The sequence below is a fragment of the Nycticebus coucang genome, chromosome 8 (assembly GCF_027406575.1).
Source record: "Nycticebus coucang isolate mNycCou1 chromosome 8, mNycCou1.pri, whole genome shotgun sequence".
NCBI lineage: Eukaryota > Metazoa > Chordata > Mammalia > Primates > Lorisidae > Nycticebus > Nycticebus coucang.
Window position 1 is genome coordinate 93,780,786 of NC_069787.1, and position 21,111 is coordinate 93,801,896.

The window sequence follows — 21,111 nt, forward strand, 5'->3', positions numbered from 1 at the left end:
CGAGGGTGGCGGGTTCAAACCCAGCTCAAGGCCAAACTGCAACAAAAAAGTAGCCGGGCGTTGTGGCGGGCGCCTGTAGTCCCAGCTACTCGGGAGGCTGAGACAAGAGAATCGCTTAAGCCCAAGAGTTGGAGGTTGCTGTGAGCCGTGTGATGCCACGGCACTCTACCCGAGGGCAGTAAAGTGAGACTCTGTCTCTACAAAAAAAAAAAAAAAAAAAGTTATTACATGCAGTGTTTAAAGCAGCATCTTACATTTACTAGATACTCAAAAACTATTATTACTATAGAAAATAGATATTGCCTGAACTAAACAGAAATCATTTTGCCTATTCCTGATATTATATTTGAGATCTATCAAGCTCCATCCAAAGTATTGTTGTCATCCTAATAAAAGGCACATCATTTAATCTGAACAGAGATAACACGTGTTAAGTATTTTAAATGTGTGATACTAAGGTAGAAAAAAACCCGTGTTTAAAGCTTTAAAAGTCATTAAGAATTTTACAATTTCTAAAATAAAAAAAATTCATTGCATTCATATAACAGTAGCATTTTATTATTAGCATATCTTCAAAATCTTTCATAGGCTACTTATATTAAGGCATGTATGATAGGTCAATAAAGTTTCTTTTATAAAAAGTTTTTTTTTTTTTTTTTTTTTTTTGAGACAGAGCCTCAAGCTTTCGCCCTGGGTAAAGTGCTGTGGCTTCACAGCTCACAGCAACCTCCAACTCCTGGGCTTAAGCGATTCTTCTGCCTCTGCCTCACAAGTAGCTGGGACCACAGGTGCCTGCCACAGTGCCCGGCTATTTTTTGGTTGCAGCTCTCATTGTTTGGCGGGCCCAGGCTGGATTCGAACCTGCCAGCTCCGGTGTATGGAACTGGTGCCTTAGCCACTTGAGCCACAGGCGCCTAGCCTATAAAAAGTTTTTTTAAAGTGATAGTTCAGGAGGTGTTCATAGCTCAGTCGGTGCTGCCCACCCACACTGTGGTGGATTTGAACCTGACCCAGGACAGCTAAAAACAACAACAAAAAAAAAGAAAGAAAGAAAAACTGAGGCAAGAGGATCACGTGAGCCCAAAAGTTGGTTGGTGTGAGTGATGAGGTTGCTGTGAGTGATGATTCCATAGCATTCTACCCAGGGTGACAGCTTAAGACTGCCTCAAAAAAAAAAGATAGTTCACATTTATTTTCATAAAATTTATACTAATTGGGCTTGACCTGTGGCTCAAGCAGCTAAGGCGCCAGTCACATACACTTGAGCTGACAGGTTCAAATACAGCCCGGGCCCACCAAACAACAATGACGGCTGCAACTAAAAAATAGCCAGGCATTGTGGCAGGCACCTGTAGTCCCAGCTACTTGGGAAGCGGAGGCAGGAGAATCGCTTGAGCCCAGGAGTTGGAGGTTGCTGTAAGCTATAATGCCACAGCACTCTACCCAGGGTGACAGCTTGAGGCTCTGTCTCAAAAAAAAAATTATACTAATTGTACAAAGGTTTAAAAAAGTAAGTTTAAAAAAATGCACTGAAAAATCAAACACAGGTCTTATAACTACCATCGTTAGCATATGCAGTATATACTTCCAGATATAACTTTCTGCATATACATACAAATGAATAAATACATAAATAGATTAAAAAAATTTTTTTTTTTGTACGGAGTTTCACTTTACTGCCCTCGGTAGAGTGCCATGACATCACATGGCACCTGCCACAACGCCCGGCTATTTTTTTGTTGCAGTTTGGCCGGAGCTGGGTTTAAACCTGCTACTCTCAGTATATGGGGCTAGTGCCCTATTCACTGAGACACAGGCGCCGCCCAATAGATTAATTTTTTTTATTTTATAAGGCTCTCTATAAAGCCAGGCACTGTGGCTCACGTGTGTAATCCTAGCACTCTGGGAGGTTGAGGTGGATTGCTTGAGCTCAGGAATTCGAGATCAGCCTGAAGACGACTGAGACCCTGCCTCTAAAAATAGCTGAGCATTTGGCAGGCACCTGTAATCCAAGCTAATAGGGAGGCTCAGGCAACAGAGGATTGCTTGATCAAGCCCAGGAGTTTGAGATTGCTGTGAGCTATGACACCATCGCATTCTACTGAGGGCAACAAAATGAGATTGTGTCTTAAAAAAGAAACAAAAAAACCCAATTCTCTATAAAATGCATCTTTTATTCTTTTTTGAGACAGAGCCTCAAGCTGTCGCCCTAGGTAGAGTGCTGTAACATCACAGCTCACAGCAACCTCAAATTCTTGGGCTTAAGCATTACTTCAGCCTTGCAAGTAGATGGGACTACAAGTGCCCACCATAATGCCCGGCTATTTTCTTGTTGTTGTTGCAGTTGTCATTGCTGTTTTACCTAGACTGGCCTGGGCTTGAACCCACCAGCCTCGGTGTATGTGGCCAGCGCCATACTCACTGAGCTATGGGCACCCCCTAAATTGCATCTTATACAAACATATAATCTATGTCGTGAAATCCAGTCCCATATAATAGTTTTCAATGGCTTCAGATTCTTTTGATTTGAATATATCATAATTTAGCTCCTGGTAATCCTACACTTTAGGTCATTTAGATTGCTTCCATTTTTCACTATCACAACACTACAACGGTTGTGGATGTCTATTTGTACATACTCAGGAAGGTTCCAGTTGCTCATTAGGAATGCTCATTAGTTAATGTTTAGATTCACTACTGAGTCAGTTGGCTTGACTATGTTTAAGGCTTCAGACAGATATAGCTAGGGACACTTGCTCACTATATCCTCAATGAATACTGCTCTCAATTTATTAGGTTAGAAAATGGCATCTTGTTGAGATTTTAATTTGTATTTATTTTAACTACCAGCATGACTAGATTTTGGTATGTAGAGGAGGGAAATCAATGTGAAATACAGCAATTTTACCTAATACCTTTGCTTTGCTTCTTACCCTTGGATCAGTATCTTCCTCTTCCTCATCAGGGTTGTAAGTCTCAGCACAGACTAAAATTGGAAAGAAAAAACAAAGAGAAAGATGAATTTAACAGACGGGTGGTTTTAGGGAAAATACTAAGTGAACACAATTTTCTTCTATTCACTGTTTTCTAAAGTTGTAATGATCTTTTTATTATTTATTTATTTATTTTTCTATCGTTGGGGATTCATTGAGGGTATTTAGGTAAAGTCCCTCTTACAATCGTGTCTTGCCCCCAAAAGGTGTGGCACACACCAAGACCCCACTCTCCTCCCCTTTCTCTGCTCTTCCTTTGCCCCACCCCTCCCTACTTCTTTCTCTCTCTGCTCTCCCCTTCCCCCACCGTGTCATTAATTATCCTTATATCAAAATTAAGTACATAGGATTCATGCTTCTCCATTCTTGTGACACTTTACTAAGAATAATGTGTTCTACTTCCATCCAGGTTAATACAAAGGCTGTAAAGTCTCCATTTTTTTAAATGGCTGAACAGTATGCCATAGTGTACATATACCACAGCTTGTTAATCCACTCCTGGGTTGGTGGGCATTTAAGCCGTTTCCACATTTTAGCAATTGTAAATTGAGCTGCAATAAACAGTCTAGTGCAAGTGTCCTTATGACAGAAGGATTTTTTTCCTTCTAGGTAGATGCCCAGTAATGGGACTGTGGGATCAAATGGGAGGTCCAGCTTCAGTTCTTTGAGGGTTCTCCATACTTCCTTCCAAAAAGGTTGTATTACTTTGCAGTCCCGCCAGCAGTGTAAAAATGTTCCCTTTTCTCCACATCCACACCAGCATCTGCAGTTTTGAGATTTTGTGATGTGGGCCATTCTCACTGGGGTTAGATGGTATCTCAGGGTGGTTTTGATTTGCATTTCTCTAATAATTAGGGATGATTAGCATTTTTTCATGTTTGTTAGCCATTCGTCTGTCTTCTTTAGAGAAGGTTCTATTCATGTCTCTTGTCCATTGATATATGGGATTGTTGGCTTTTTTCATGTGGATTAATTTGAGGTCTCTATAGATCCTAGTTATCAAAGCTTTTGTCTGATTCAAAATATGCAAATATCCTTTCCCATTGTATAGGTTGTCTATTTGCATTGGTTGTTGTCTCCTTAGCTGTAGAGAAGCTTTTCAGTTTAGTTAAGTCCCATTCGTTTATTTTTGTTGTTGTTGCAATTGCCATGGCAGTCTTCTTCATGAAGTCTTTCCCCAGGCCTATATCTTCCAGTGTTTTTCCTATGCTTTCTTTGAGGATTTTTATTGTTTCATGCCTTAAATTTAAGTCCTTTATCTATCTTGATCAATTTTTGATCAAGTGGAGAAAGGTGTGGGTCCAGTTTTCAGTCTTTTATATGTGGATATCCAGTTCTCCCAGCACCATTTATTGAACAGGGAGTCTTTCCCCCAAGGTATGTTCTTCTTTGGTTTATCGAAGATTAGGTGGTTGTAAGATGTTAGTTTCATTTCCTGGTTTTCTATTCGATTCCAAATGTCTATGTTTCTATTTTTGTGCCAGTACCATGCTGTCTTGACCACTATGGCTTTATAGTACAGCCTAAAATCTGGTATGCTGATGCCCTAAGCTTTGTTTTTATAACTAAGAACTGCCTTAGTTATACGGGTTTTTTTCTGGTTCCACACAACATGCAGAATCATTTTTTCCAGGGCTTCAAAGTACAATGTTGGTATTTTAATAGGGATGGCATTGAATCGGTAGATTGCTTTGGGAAGTATAGACATTTTAACAATGTTGATTCTTCCCAGCCACAAGCATGGTATGTTCTTCCATTAGTTAATATCCTCTTCTATTTCCTTTCTTAGGATTTCATAATTTTCTTTATAGCGGTCCTTCAAATCTTTTGTTAGGTATATTCCTAGGTCATTCATTTTCTTTGATGCTATGGTGAAGGGAGTTGTGCCCTTAAATTAGCCTCTCATCTTGACTGTTACTGCTGTATACAAAGGCTACTGACTTTGATTTTTTATCCTGAGATGTTATTGTATTTTTTGATGACTTCCAGGAGTCTTATGGTTGAGTCTTTGGGGTTCTCTAAGATCACATCGTCAGCAAAGAGGAAGAATTTGACCTCCTCTGCTCCCATTTGGATGTCCTTTATTTCCTTCTCTTGCCTAATTGTATTGGCTAGAACCTCTAGCACTATGTTGAATAGTAATGGTGATAGAGGACAACCTTGTTTGGTTCCAATTCTAAGAGGAAAGGCTTTCAGTTTTACTCCATTCAGTAAAATATTAGCTGTGGGTTTGTGACAGATAGCTTTGATCGGTTTAAGAAATGTGCCACCTCACATTTCTAAAACTCATTGAAGCTATCTATGACAAACCCACAGCCAATATTTTACTGAATGGAGTAAAACTGAAAGCTTTTCCTCTTAGAACTGGAACCAGACAAGGTTGTCCTCTGTCACCTTTACTATTCAACATAGTGCTGGAAGTTCTAGCCAATACAATTAGGCAAGACAAGGAAATAAAGGGAATCCAAATGGGAGCAGAGGAGGTCAAACTCTCCCTCTTTGCTGACGACATGATCTTATACTTAGAGAACCCCAAAGACTCAACCACAAGACTCCTAGAAGTCATCAAAAAATACAGTAATGTTTCAGGATATAAAATCAATGTCCACAAGTCAGTAGCCTTTGTATACACCAATAACAGTCAAGAGGAGAAGCTAATTAAGGACACAACTCCCTTCACCATAGTTTCAAAGAAAATGAAATACCTAGGAATATACCTAACGAAGGAGGTGAAGGACCTCTATAAAGAAAACTATGAACTCCTCAGAAAGGAAATAGCAGAGGATATTAACAAATGGAAGAACATACCATGCTCATGGATGGGAAGAATCAACATTGTTAAAATGTCTATACTTCCCAAAGCAATCTACCTATTCAATGCCATTCCTATCAAAGTACCTACATCGTATTTTCAAAATTTGGAAAAAATGATTCTGCGTTTTGTATGGAACCGGAAAAAACCCCGTATAGCTAAGGCAGTTCTTAGTAACAAAAATAAAGCTGGGGGCATCAGCATACCAGATTTTAGTCTGTACTACAAAGCCATAGTGCTCAAGACAGCTTGGTACTGGCACAAAAACAGAGACATAGACACTTGGAATCGAATTGAACACCAAGAAATGAAACTAACATCTTACAACCACCTAATCTTCGATAAACCAAACAAGAACTTACCTTGGGGGAAAGACTCCCTATTCAATAAATGGTGTTGGGAGAATTGGATGTCTGCGTGTAAAAGACTGAAACTGGACCCACACCTTTCCCCACTCACAAAAATTGATTCAAGATGGATAAAGGACTTAAATTTAAGGCACGAAACAATAAAAATCCTCAAAGAAAGCATAGGAAAAACACTGGAAGATATTGGCCTGGGGGAAGACTTCATGAAGAAGACTGCCATGGCAATTGCAACAACAACAAAAATAAACAAATGGGACTTCATTAAACTGAAAAGCTTCTGTACAGCTAAGGTGACGATAACCAAAGCAAAGAGACAACCCACACAATGGGAAAGGATATTTGCATATTTTCAATCAGACAAAAGCTTGATAACCAGGATCTATAGAGAACTCAAATTAATCCACATGAAAAAAGCCAACAATCCCTTATATCAATGGGCAAGAGACATGAATAGAACTTTCTCTAAAGACGACAGACGAATGGCTAACAAACACATGAAAAAATGTTCATCATCTCTATATATTAGAGAAATGCAAATCAAAACATCCCTGAGATATCATCTAACCCCAGAGAGAATGGCCCACATCACAAAATCTCAAAACTGCAGATGCTGGCGTGGATGTGGAGAGAAGGGAACACTTTTACACTGCTGGTGGGACTGCAAACTAGTACAACCTTTCTGGAAGGAAGTATGGAGAAACCTCAAAGCACTCAACCTAGACCTCCCATTCGATCCTGCAATCCCATTACTGGGCATCTACCCAGAAGGAAAAAAATCCTTTTATCATAAGGACACTTGTACTAGACTGTTTATTGCAGCTCAATTTACAATCGCCAAAATGTGGAAACAGCCTAAATGCCCACCAACCCAGGAATGGATTAACAAGCTGTGGTATATGTATACCATGGAATACTATTCAGCCATTAAAAAAAATGGAGACTTTACATCCTTCGTATTAACCTGGATGGAAGTGGAAGACATTATTCTTAGTAAAGCATCACAAGAATGGAGAAGCATGAATCCTATGTACTCAATCTTGATATGAGGACAATTAATGACAATTAAGGTTATGGGGGGGGAAGCAGAAAGAGAGAGGGAGGGAGTGGGGTGGGGCCTTAGTGTGTGTCACACTTTATGGGGGCAGGACATGATTGCAAGAGGGACTTTACCTAGCAATTGCAATCAGTGTAACTGGCTTATTGTACCCTCAATGAATCCCCAACAATAAAAAAAAAAAAAGAAAAAAAAAAAAGAAAAAAAAATAAAAAAAAATAAAAAAAAAAAAAAAAAAAAGAAATGTGCCACCTATAATCTTCAGAAAGTAATCAGAAAAGGATGCTGGATTTTTGTCTAATGCTTTTTCTGCATCTACCGAGAGGATCATATGGTTTTTGTTTTTGCCTCTGTTAATATGGTGGATAACATTTATGGACTTGAGTAAATCAGCCTTGCATCCCTGGAATGAAACCTACTCGATCAATGATGTGTGACTTTTTTGATGATAAGCTATAATCTATTGGCTAGGATTCTGTTGAGAATTTTTGCATCTATATTCATTAGTGAAATTGGTCTGAAGTTCTCCTTTTCATTTGGATCTTTTCCTGGTTTTGATATCAGGGTGATGTTTCGTAGAATGTTTTGGGGAAGATTCCTTCCTCCTCAATTTTTGGGAATAATTTATGCAGTACAGGAATAAGCTCTTCCTTGAAAGTTTGATAGAATTCAGGTGTGAAGCCATCTGGACCAGGGAATTTTTTTGTTGGAAGATTTTTTATTGTTTCTTTAATCTCAGTGCTTCAAATTGGTCTGTTCAGGAGATCTATTTCTTCCTGGTTAAGTCTAGGGAGAGGGTGTAATTCCAAATATTGATCCATTTCCTTCACATTGTCAAATTTCTGGGCATACAGTTTCTGGTAGTATTCAGAGATGATCTCTTGTATCTCTGTGGGGTCAGTTATTTACCCTTTATCATTTCTGATTGAGGTTACTAGAGATTTTACTTTTCTATTTCTAGTCTGGCCAAAGGTTTATCTATTTTATTTATTTTTTTCAAAAACCCAACCCCTTGTTTCATTCATTTTCTGAATGATTGTTTTGTTTTCAATTTCATTGAACTCTGATTTAATTTTGGATATTTCTTTTCTTCTGCTGGGTTTAGGCTTAGATTGTTCTTATTTTTCCAATTCCGTAAGATGGCTTGTGACTTTGTTGATACACTCTGTTTTTCGAATGTAGGCATCTAAAGCAATAAATTTTCCGCTCAGAATGCTTTTGCAGTATCCCACACATTTTGGTAGCTTGTGTCTTCCTTACTGTTATGCTCAAGGAAGTTAACAATTTCCTCTTTTATTTCTTCCTGTACCCACTGTCATTCAACAGAAGGTTGTTTAATTTTTATGCCTTTGTATGGGGTTGAACATTTTTGTTGGAGTTGAGTTCCACCTTTAGTGCCTTATGGTCTGAAAAGATACAAGGTAAAATTTCAATTCTCTTGATTCTGTTGAGGTTTGTTTTGTGTCCTAGGATATGATCAATTTTGGAGAATGTTCCAAGGTGTGACGAGAAGATGTATATTCTTTACCTTTGAGATGGAGTGTTCTATATGCGTCTATCAAGCACAGTTGTTCGAGGATCTCATTTAAGTCCCTTATACCTTTGTTTTATTTCTGTTTAGGGGATCTGCCCAGCTCTGTAAGAGGAGTGTTAAAATCCCCTGTTATTATGGTGTTATAGGATATCATATTGCTCAGATTAAGGTCTGTTTCAAGAATCTGGGAACATTAAAGTTGGGTGCATAAATATTTAGAATTGAAACATCTTCTTGTTGTATTTTTCCCTTGACCGATATAAAGTGACCATCTTTGTCTTTTTTTTTACTTTTTTTTTTTTTTTCTGAGACAGAGCCTCAAGCTGTTGCCCTGGGTAGAGTGCCATGGTGTCACAGCTCACAGCAATCTCCAACTCCCGGGCTTAAGTGATTCTCCTGCCTCAGCCTCCCAAGTAGCTGAGACCACAGGCACCCACCACAACGCCCAGCTATTTTTTGGTTGTAGTTGTCATTATTGTTTGGCAGGCCCAGGCTGGATTCGAAACCGCCAGCTCTGGTGTATGTGGCTGGCACCTTAGCCGCTTGAGCTACAGGTGCTGAGCCTTTCTTTTTTTTTTTTAAATAGGAAGTTGATTTTATTACAAATTTCAGATATACACATTAAAAAATTATTTTACTTGGACCCTTTAAAAAAGTATTAATTTCACCAAATCTGGAATACTGGTAGTGTAAAAGTCTTGAACTAACTTTAAAGCTAACAAATCAAAGGCACAGCATTAACACATTTAAAGTAATTAGTGTTCACCGGACAGTAGGAGGTGCTTTATTATGTTATTCACCTACATTCAAAACTATCTAGAAAAAAAATACTATCTAGAAATGACATAACCAGAAATGAAGCCCTCGATTATTACCACCCACCAATTTCTAAAAGACTAAGATGCTACTTTCTATGACAAGAAAACCTAAATCTAACTCCCAGATCTTAAGAATGACTGAGTGATGAACCCAGTTTCTAGACATGATTAAAAAAAGACAGGGAACCAAAGACACAAAATTGATGAGAAATGTACTTGTAGTGCAAGTTACCCTACCGTAAATTACTCATGACTCAATACAGGGTCATTCAAGTCTTTGACCCTAAATTAATTTCAATGATTTGACATGTGATAATGTGTTATTTTCATACATAAACTCCTAATATCCAGTATTTGTCCAAAGGAGGCAACTATTGTCTCTTACAATTTAATATCCACTTTCCAATGGTGTCTGTAAAGAGTAACAAATTAAGAACTCCAGGTTATAGAAATTAGTCACAAGAGTGCAAAGAGTCCCTGGAGAAAGCAGTCCACCTAACAATTACAAGTGTAAGGAAACACTTCACCAAGTTTCATTACTATGAAGATTATTTTCTCTTTGTTCAAACTTTGCACAAATGAACAATTTTTCTTTACTACAGGAAACAAACTTGTAAGTAACAGTGCATTTTTAGGCATAAATATTTATTTCTGATTCCAGTACGGTCAGGTTAATACATAAATACTTCAGAAACACAGAAGTTCACGTTAGTGGAAAAACCTAAGTTTCTCATGTAACCATTCTTCAGTTAGGTCTTTTGTATTTCTTATTTCAAATACCTTGGTGAGTTCAGCTGTTTGGACTAGCTTATTCTTACTCCCAGCATACATCATCTGTTGTTCAGACTTAAATCCAACAGGACTGGAGAAAATAAAGCACAGAGGATATGAAACTCTCCCATCATCATGTTAGTATTTGTAACTATACACTATGAAGCAAGGTTGTTGTTCAGGTAGTTCATCTTTAAGTTCATTTGGTGAAATGCCCTCAAGCTCCTCATCTTTGTCAATCTTTATTACAATGGCAGCATTGTTCGTTTCTTTGTGAAAACAAAATTTTCTCAGCTTTTCCACTAAATCTTCAGCAACATCACAAACCACCAAAGACTCACTCATTTTCCTTCCAGCTGCTGGCCAGTGCCGAGCCTTTTTTGACTTTAGTTGTTTTAAATCCACAAGTATCTGAAAATAAGACTGCAACTCCCCTTTCCTTCTGAATTCCGTTTGCCTGAAAAACTGTCTTCCAACCCTTAACTTGGAGTTTTAATTTGTCTTTTGAAGCTAGGTGTGTTTCCTGCAGACATCAAATGGATGGCTTGTGGGGTTTTTTTTTGTAGAGACAGTCTCACTGTACCGCCCTTGGGTAGAGTGCCGTGGTTTCACGCGGCTCACAGTAACCTCCAACTCTTGGGCTTACGTGATTCTCTTGCCTCAGCCTCCCAAGCAGCTGGGACTACAGGCGCCCGCCACAGCGCCCGGCTATTTTCTTTGTTGCAGTTTGGCAGGGGCTGGGTTTTAACCCGCCACCCTCGGCATATGGGGCCGGCGCCCTACTCACTGAGCCACAGGCGCCGCCCTGGCTTGTGTTTTTTAATCCTGTCAGCCAATCTATGCCTCTGTAGTGAGGAATTCAAGCCATTAACATTTGAGATAATTGATAAGTGTGGTAGTGTTCTATTCACCTTATTTTGTGAGAATCCATTGCTTAGTTTTATCTTTTGCATTATTGTGGAAGTTAGGTTCTGTCTTTTAATTTCTGAGTACTTATTTTGCTGTTGATCCATTGTGATGGTCAGTATGTAGAACAGGCTGAAGTATTTCCTGTAGAGCTGGTCTTGTTGTGGCAAATTTCCTCAATGTTTGTATATCAGTAAATGATTTGATTTTTCTGTCAATTTTAAAGCTTAGCTTAGCAGGATATAGAATTCTGGGCTGGAAATTGTTCTGTTTAATTAGACTAAAGGTAGATGATGTTGTCTTCTGGTTTGAAAAGTTTCATTAGAGAAGTCTGTAGTCACCCTGATGGATCTGCCCCTGTAGGTCAATTGGTACTTAGTCCTGGCAGCTTGAAGAATCTTTCCTTTTGTCTTGACTTTGTGTCTTGGAGAAGCTCTGTTAAAGAGTTGAGGTGACCTGGGGTCCAATATCCCTCTGAAAGGAGTGTGTCAGAATCTTTGGTGATATTTGGGAAATTTTCATTTATAATATTCTCATAGGGCTTCGATTCCCCTGGGGCATTCTTCTTCCCCTCTGGGATACCTATAACTCGTATGTTTGAACACTTCATAAAGTCCCATAATTCTGTCAGTGAACGTTCTGCTTTCTCTCTCATCTTTTCTGCCTCTGAGTTATCTCAAGACTTTTGTCCTCTATCTCTGAGACTCATTCTTCTGCATGGTCTAATCTATTGTTTATACTTTCTATTGCATCTTTAAGTTCCCAAATTGACTGCTTCAGTTCCTTCAGCTTTTCTATATACATTCTATATTCTTTGCATCGTTCATCTCGTATTTGATTCTGTTTTTGGATTTCCTTTTGGTTATTTTCCACTTTATCAGCAGTTTCCTTCATTTCCTTCATCTTTTCCTTCATTGTTTTCATCATCTGTATTCTAAATTTCTTTTCTGTCATTTCTAACATTTATTTATAGGTGGAATCCTCTGCAGTAGCTACGGTCCCTTTGGGGGAGTTGCTCTGGCCTGCTTTTTCATGTTGCCAGGATTTTTCTGCTGATTCTTCCTCATGAGTGTTTTCTTTTATCTGTTTCCTTGCCCTAATTTTCCTTTCACTTCCTCTTGCTCTTTAAGTTACTGTGTCTTTGGACTAGGGTTTCGATGAGTCCAGTTCTCCACTGCTTTTGTCCTCCTCATGGGGTCCAGATGTCTCTCACTGACTCCCTGTGTCCCCAAAGGGATGTTTCTGAGCAGATCCGACCAGCCACGGATGCCTGGAGTCTTCTCTCCCCAGTCTCACCATGCCCAGTTGCAAAGAAGCTGTTATTCAGCCGCCATCTTGCTCCTCTCCAACTGTAATGATCTTTTTAAATTCCTTCTTTCAATTAATAGATACATTAAGTACCTATCAATGTCAGGCATTCTCAGGTACTGAAAACCCAGCTATCTAGAGATTGGTGGTCCCAAATAGGAGCAAGATGTTATTAAATCCTATGGTAGTGTAGTGGCAAGACCAAACAAGAAGCTATTGTCTCATGGGTAAAAAACCATAAAGTACAATAATGCAGTGTAAATACAGAGATAGGAATATAATTATGAAAACAACCAATTAAAATAGTTGAAAGTCATTATGTGCATGTGTAACTTAAAAATAAGAATGAATATTAAAACAATACAAATACTATAAGTCAGGTTCTGTTCTATGTATAATCTATAAACCTAAAGCCAACCTGATTTTCTTCTATTTTTATTGATAAACATTTTCATTAGGGTTTTTGTTGTTTTTCCTGAGACAGTCTAACTCTTTCCGCTTGGGTAGATTGCTGTGGTATCATCATAGTTCACAGACTCTTATTGGCTCAAGTGATCCTCTTGCCTCAGCCTCCCAAATAGCTGGAACTACAGACATGCACCACCATGCTCAGCAAGTTTTTCTATTTATTATTATTTATTTACTTATTTTTTGAGACAGTGTTTCACTTTGTTGCCCTTGATAGAATACCATGGCATCATAGCTCACAGCAACCTCAAACTCTTGGGCTCAAGGGATTCTTTTGCCTCATCTTCCCAACTAGCTGGGACTACAGGTACCCACTACAATGCATAGCTATTTTTAGAGACAAGGCCTTGCTCTTGCTCAGGCTGATCTCGAACCTGTGAGCTCAGGCAATCCACCCGCCTTGGCCTCCCAGAGTATTAGGATTACAAACATGAGCCTCCATGCCTGGCCCAGCTTTCTATTTTTCAGTATTGACGGGGTCTCACTCTTGCTCAGGATGATCTCGAATTCCTGAGCTCACACAATCCATCTGCCTCAGCCTCCCACAGTGCTAGGATTATAGGTGTGAGCCACCGTGCCTGGTTATTATTCGTTTAGAACTTACAGGTGATTTCTGATGCATAATTTTATTACAGCTAGAGGTCATTTCTTCTAGAAAAATCTCTCGGGTGAGAATGGAAGACAATGAAATAAGAGCTCACATTGTAATTTATCCTTATCAAACTAATCTGGAGTGTATCAATTCCTTTATATGACTATTACTTTGACATTCTATAACAATTTATTAGTAGAAATCATAAAAGTCAAAAACCTTATATTCTCAAACCTCACAATCAATTTTTCTTAGAATTCTGAGGGCATAAAAATAAAAATTATTTCAAATAACAGTATTCAAACATCACAAACATTTCTGATGAGGTACAGCAGTCAATTTTAAGCCTCCTATTTTCCAGGTTTTAGCTAAAACAAACCTTATTAGTTGCTTAGATTTTTGTGAGCCTTGTTTTAGGACTATTTTTCCTTACTGAGCATAAATAGAAGACAGTATTAAATATGTTAATAATCCATACTGAGAACACGGCATAAGTGGGTTTCTAACTCCTTAGGGACACAGTGGAAACACAACACCTGCTGAGAACACTGATGAGTGCCCCTAGTTATTCTTAAGGCAGTTTCATGCAATCATTTTTTCTGAGGTTGAAGTCTGTGGCTTGATTTCCTAGTAGCTTCAAGTACAGAAAGTGGGTTTATTGTCTCCAAATTCTTTTTCTTGGTGCTTGAGAAGAATGTCCTGTTTTCCTGATCCCACCATAAAAACTACCTGAGGATGAAGCCTTTACCTTCCAGGTTTCTAGAGCAGGCCCACAATAAGCTGTACCACACCCCCACATGGATTAAATCCCACGATAAACATCATCTTCTGCCTCTGTACACCATAGAACTTTTTCTTTTCATCCAGGAAGATTTCTCCTTTGAAATAAGACTGGAAGTCTTTCACTATCTGCTCTTTCACCACTACACATAGGAAAATATGTAGTTCACATTCCCAGATCACCCAACTTGGGTTTCAGGGAGGACAGATTTGCAGCTTCCTCTCAACAGAGGAAACAGCCTGCCCTTTGCACAGCCATAATCATAGCTCTATTCATTCTCCATAGCTCCTTTACTTTGAAAATCTTTGGTTCCTTCTCTACAGTTTTCAGGCCTCTATCCTCCAGATACTACAGTGCTGTTTTCTGTGGCTTAGAAACATGTCAGTCTGGCCAGGCATGGTGGCTTATGCCTATAATCCTAGCACTCTGGGAAGCCAAGGCAGGTGGACTATCCTGAGCTCTCAAGTTCCAGACTGGCCTGAGCAAGAGCGAGACCCTGTCTCTAAAAATAGTTGGGCATTGTGGTGGGTGCCTGTAGTCCCAGCTACTTGGGAGGCTGAGGCAATAAGATCACTTGAGCCCAAGAGTTTGAGGGTGCTGTGAGCTATCACGCTATGGCACTCTACCAAGGGTGAGAAAGTGACACTCACTGTCAACAACAACAACAACAAAAAAGCAAAGAGAAAGGAAAAGAAACAGTCTTGGCCAGGAGCAGTGCCAAGGCAGCAACCCCCAGGGCTCCTGCACTTATGGGACCACATTCTTATGGTGAAGAAAACTGGGTCCAGGAGGAAAGACATTTCTAGAATGTTCTCTGCTGTCTGCCTTCTCTGATGCCTGATGCTGGGTCACTGAGAGTTGCAGGGTGGGCCCCACCACCTGATTTTCTTTGTAGGTAACATTGTGCCTGTGCCAGTTGCCTACAGGAATTCTCTGTGTCATTGTAATTCAAAGATTAAAAAAGTATTCATTTCAGGGCAGCATCTGTGGCTCAGTGAGTAGGGCTCCGGCCCCATATACCAAGGGTGGCAGTTCAAAGCCGGCCCCAGCCAAACTGTAACAAAAAATAGCCAGGTGCTATGGCAGGCACCTGTAGACCCTGCTACTTGGAAGGCTGAGGCAAGAGAATTGCCTAAGCCCAAGAGCTGGAGGTTGCTGTGAGCTGTAACGCTATGGCACTCAACGCAGAGTGACAAAGTACGATTCTGTCTCAAAAAAAAAAAATCATTGCAACATTATTTACTATACCAAAATATCAGAAATGATGTAAGTATCCATTTGAATAATGTTACTTTTTAAGAAAAAATAGAATTTCATGGACTAATAGTGAGTTCTAAAGAACAAAAAGCTAAATAAAAAGACTGATGGTGAAGAAGAGTATATATAGCATATTTTGACTTCCATAACAAAGGACATCCATGAGAAAGAAGGAAAGCTAAGAATGGAGGGAAAATAAATACATAAATATATATTCTTTAATTTATTAATTTTTCTAAAAGAAAACAATTTGGGAAGAATAAAGTAGAAAGTATTGGACTTTGATTTACTAGTATGTAAGCAGAAATAAGAAGGAAAGAATAGAAAAGGAAATTAAATTTCTTAGAAAAAATTCTTTTACATAAAAAGTTACAAAGTCCACGGGTTCTGCCAGATGTGACTAGCTTTTACTAGTCACATCTAGTAAAGAGGATGGAGGCTGATAGTGAACCATTTGGAATTGCCGCAATAAAGTTGGATGGATTCCTTGTACTTTTTCAGAGCCTTTACTAAAGCCACTGTGCATTGTGTCTTCCAAGGGTGGGTGGCAGGTCTGGTCTTTTTATTTTCTTTTTTTTTGCAGTTTTTTGGGCAGGGCTGGGTTTGAACCCACCACCCTTGGCATATGGGGCTGGTGCCCTACTCCTTGAGCCAGAGGCGCCGCCCGATATAAAAAGTTTTTTTGACAATTTAATCCATGTTAATGTTTCAAATTTTTTTAAATTAAATTAAATTGGAAAGGGTAAGGAGGACCCTAAAGCCAAATACAGGAAAAAAATAAACCTAACCATGTATTAGGCCAATAATATAACTACAGAGAAGGAAAGAAGAATTATTCTAAGTAGCTTCTGAACATAGTGGAATATACTGTATCCTAAAAACAAAAAGAACTGCTGTTGATGATGGGTAGCTAGTCCAAAGTCTCCTGTGTGTATTACAGTAGTGAGTAAATAAATTAACACACAGATATTTTTTCCACTGGAGAAAAACGGAATACAAACATGGAATAGAGGAAAATTAGAATTGGAGATATCAGTGCAAATCATGATTTTAAAATCTTACTCTTAGGCTCAGCGCCCATAGCACGGTGGTTACGGCGCCAGCCATATACACTGTGTCTGGCAGGTTCCAACTCGGCCCAGGCCAGCTAAACAACAATGACAACTTCAACAACAACAAAAAAATAGCTGGGCATTATGGCGGGCACCTGTAGTCCCAGCTACTTGGGAGGCTGAGCCAAGAGAATCACTTGAGCCCAAGAGTTGGAGGTTGCTGTGAGCTGTGACGCCACAACACTCTACCGAGGGCAACATAATGAGACTCTGTCTCAAAAATAAAAATAAAAATAAAAAATAAAATAAAATCTTACTTAGTGGCAAAGAGTCAATGAATTCTCTAATAAATAAAAAGAGATTTGTGCTCACTAACAAAACTGTTTTGCCAACAATTAACTAGACATGGGCATGGTGGCTCATGTCTGTAATCCTAACACTTGGGAGGCAGAGGCAGGTGGATTGCCTGAGATCACAGGTTTGAGACCAGCCTGAGCCACAGCAAGACCCCATCTCTAAAAAATAGCTGGGCATTGTGGCAGGCTACAGCTACTCGGGAGGCTGAGGCAAGAGAATTGCTTAAGCCCAGGAGTTGGAGGTTGCTGTGAGCTGTGTGATGCCATGGCACTCTGCCGAGGGTGATAAAGTAAGACTCTTGTCTCTACAAAAAACAAAAAAAAAGAAATTGTAATCATGAACATGCAAAAATGTTAATGACATTAAATGCAAAGAAATAAACCACAACTATAGCAATATGAGTATAAAAATAAGTACACATGGCTACATGAGATGGCATACACCTGTATTCCTAGCACTCTGGGACTGCCTAAGCTCACAGGTTTGAGACCAGCCTGAGCAAGAGAGAGACACCCATCTCAAAAAAGAGAGGGGCACTTTGGCGGGCACCTGTAGTCCCAACTACTTGGGAGGCTGAGGCAAGAGAATCACTTGAGCCCAAGAGTTTGAGGTTGCTGTGAACTATGAAGCCATGGCACTCTCCCAAGAGCAAAAAAGTGAGACTCTATCTCAAAAAAGAAAAAAAAAAAGTACATATGGGTGGCGCCTGTGACTCAAAGGAGTACGGCGCTAGCCCCGTATGCTGGAGGTGGCAGGTTCAAACCCAGCCCCGACCAAAAACTGCAAAAAAAAAAAAAAAAAAAAAAAAAAATATATATATATAATCATAACTTAAAATGAAAATGGAATGAAAAACCCATAGGTAATTCTACTTAAAACAGTTCATTTTTATTTATGGTAGTCATATCTTAAAATAGCATTTCAGTAGTATATTAAGAACAAGAACACATACCTGATACTCGCCTATTAAATCTGTTAGGAACTGGAACTGCAAAACAAAGAAGCACCAACATTTAGTCATCATTATGTCATATGATCATATTTTTATTCTCTTTTTGCAAAGATCTTTCACAACAGAACTTATCCAAGGAACACATCAGTTTATATTCTACCATACTCAACCACAAATAGCTGTAGATAGTAAGACAATACCAAAAATAACTCTTAAAATAAACTCATTATAACTTCAACGTACTCAAGGTGCAATTACTCTTTTTTTTTTTTTTTTTTTTGAGACGGAGTCGCACTCTGTGACCCTGGGTGGAATGGCGTGGTGTCATAGCTCATAGCAACCTCAAACTCTTGAGCTCAAGAGATCATCTTGCCCGCCCTAACACCCGGCTATTTTTTCTATTTTTAGTAGAGACAGTGTCTTGCTCTTGCTCAGGCTGGTCTCAAACTCCTAAGCTCAAACAATCCACTCACCTCTGCCTCCCAGAATGCTAAGATTACAGGTGTCACCCATCATGCCCAGCTTCTAATTTTATTCCTACTCACATCTGTGTTCCATCTAGTTTGTACCATTTCAAATAAATAAGATGTCTACTACCTAATTTATTGGTAATGTTATGATATAAGGCAATGAAATTTTCTTCTTTAATATTCTTTAAAGATAATACTCAGACCTACCAGATAACAGCATTTAAATTTTATATTAAAATAATTTAGTGAGGCTGGTTGTGCTGGTTCACACCTGTAATCCTAGCACTCTGCTAGGCTGAGGTGAAGGATTCCTTGAGCTCAGAGTTCAAGGCCAGCCTGAGAAAGAGCGAGACCCTGTGTCTACTAAAAATATATTAAAAACTAGCCGAGTGTTGTCACAGGCACCTGTAGTTCCAGCTACTTGGGACGCTGAGACAAGAGGATTGCTTGAGCCCAAGAGTCTGAGGTTGCTATGAGCTAAGCTGACACCATGGTACTCTAGCCTGGACAACAGTGTGAGATGCCATCTCAAAAAAATAAATAAATATGTGTTGTGGTGGGTGCCTGTAGTCTCAGCTACTCTGGAGGGTGAGGCAAGAAAATTGCTTGAGCCCAAGAGTTTGAGGTTGCTATTAGCTATGACACGATGCTACTCTACCAAGGGCAACAAAGTGAAACTCTGTCTCAAAAAAATAAAATAAAATAAATAAATAACAAAAAATTAACAAACAACAACAAAAACCATAGACCACGCGTGGTAGCTCACGCCTGTATTCCCAGCACTCTAAGAGGCCGAAGCAGCTGGATTGCCTGAGCTCACGAGTTCAAGACCAGCCTGAGCCACAGAGACACCCCACCTCTAAAATAGCTGGTCATTGTGAAGGGTGCCTGTAGTCCCAGATACTTGGGAGTCTGAGGCAAGAGAATTGCATGAACCCAAGAGTTTCAGATTTCTGTGAGCTATGATGCCATAGCACTCTTCTATGGGTGACAAAGAGAGACTCTGCCTCAAAAACAAACAAAAAAAACAAACAACAGTGGGTAGGGCACCGGTCCCACATACTAAGGGTGGTGAGTTCAAACCTAGCCCCAGACAAACTGCAATAAAAAAAATAAATAAACACCCAACAAAGCCAGGTGTTGTAGCAGGCACCTGTAGTCCCAGCTACTCAGGGGGCCTAAGGCAGGAGAATCACCTAAGCCCAGGAGTTGGAAGTTGCTGTGAGCTGTAACACCACAGTACTCTACCAAGGGCGATAAAGTGAGACTTTGTCTCTAAAACAAACAAACAAAAAATAAATAAATAAACACACACACACATATATAAAACGTAGTATTACATTGAAGATAAACATAAATTAAATGACTCAGTGCCTGTAGCTCAGCGGCTAGGGCGACAGCCATATACATCAGAACTGGCGAGTTCAAATCCAGCCCTACCAAACAATGACAACTATAACCAAAAAATAGCCAGGAGTTGTGTTGGGTCCTATTGTGCCAGCTACTTGGGAGGCTGAGGCAAGAGAATCACTTAAGCCCAAGAGTTTGAGGTTGTTGTGAGCTGTGACGCCATGGCACTCTACCCAGGGTGACATAGTGAGACTCTGTCTCAAAAATAATAAAATAAATAAATAAATAAATAAATAACTTAACCATTAAGTTATACTGCCCCCATTAATAAGGCTTAGTTTTTTGCAGCATATGGTCAATACATTAAATGGAAAAATATACCGTGTTTTTAGGGTGGAAAAAAAAACAGATTTTTCTTTACTAACTTTTCTTTTTTACTTTTCATTTATCATACTATGTATGATAGTTGTCTTTTTGTTTTTTTTTTAGACACAGTCTCACCCAGTTGCCCCGTGGTTGAGCGCTGTGGCAACATAGCTCTCAGCAACCTCAAGCTATTGGACTCAAGCAATCCTCTTGTCTCCTCCTGAGTAGCAGGGACTACAGGTATCCACCATAATGCCCAGCTAGTTTTTCTATTTTTAATAGAGATGGGGTCTCGTTTTCCTCAGGCTGGTCTTAAACTCCTAAGCTTAGGCAATCCACCCACCTCGGCCTCCCAGAGTGCTAGGATTAAAGGCATAACCCACTTGTGCCCAACCCTGATAGATGTCTTAAAATCTCACTACTAAACTGTATCATCTACATACGGATCTTTTTAACTGCCAAAACTTAATCTGATATTTTATTGTTTAAAAGTGCATTTATAAGACTTCACTACCTCCAAACGAAGAAAAATATGAAGATCAGTGATAACTGAATATGGCTCAGAGAGCCAAACAAAATTAACATGAGGCTTCAGAAACAAAAAATTGGCCTAGGAAGTAGGCAAATGCTCATAAGATTGGAATCATCTACAGTAAGTAAATAGGCAATAATTCAAAAGAAACCCATTACCAATAGAAAGAACAGTCTCTCACTACTTCCTCAGTGAAAGAATGAATTAGTCAAAATTAATCCTCCCACAAGCAAAGCAAGACAATGAATTCAGTTCAACAAATACATGTAGGGTGCCTAGTACATGGCATGCGCTGTTTTTGACAACTGTGAGACATCAGTGAACAAACAAAAAAAAAGACTCCTGATTTCATGGGGTTTACATTCTACCT

The 21,111-nt window shown here is 39.3% G+C and overlaps 1 protein-coding gene and 2 pseudogenes across 3 annotated transcripts in view; all 3 read right to left on the reverse strand.

Annotated features, from left to right (window-relative positions):
• PRKAR2A (protein kinase cAMP-dependent type II regulatory subunit alpha) overlaps window positions 1-21,111 on the reverse strand; it is a 119,235-nt gene that overhangs the window by 48,451 nt on the left and 49,673 nt on the right. For 2 of the 3 annotated variants that reach the window (XR_008381574.1, XM_053599126.1), the window contains exons 2-3: window positions 18,024-18,059; window positions 2,934-2,986 (exon numbers count right to left, since the gene is read on the reverse strand). Coding sequence is in view for 1 of the 3 variants with exons in the window: in XM_053599126.1 (XP_053455101.1) it covers window positions 2,934-2,986; window positions 18,024-18,059 (89 nt within the window). In the remaining 2 variants the exon portion in view is untranslated. The remainder of the gene's footprint in view (window positions 1-2,933; window positions 2,987-18,023; window positions 18,060-21,111) is intronic. The other variant, XR_008381575.1, reaches the window with a different exon arrangement.
• LOC128591554 (glia maturation factor beta-like) lies at window positions 9,975-10,985 on the reverse strand (annotated as a pseudogene).
• LOC128591550 (peroxiredoxin-like 2A) lies at window positions 14,080-15,205 on the reverse strand (annotated as a pseudogene).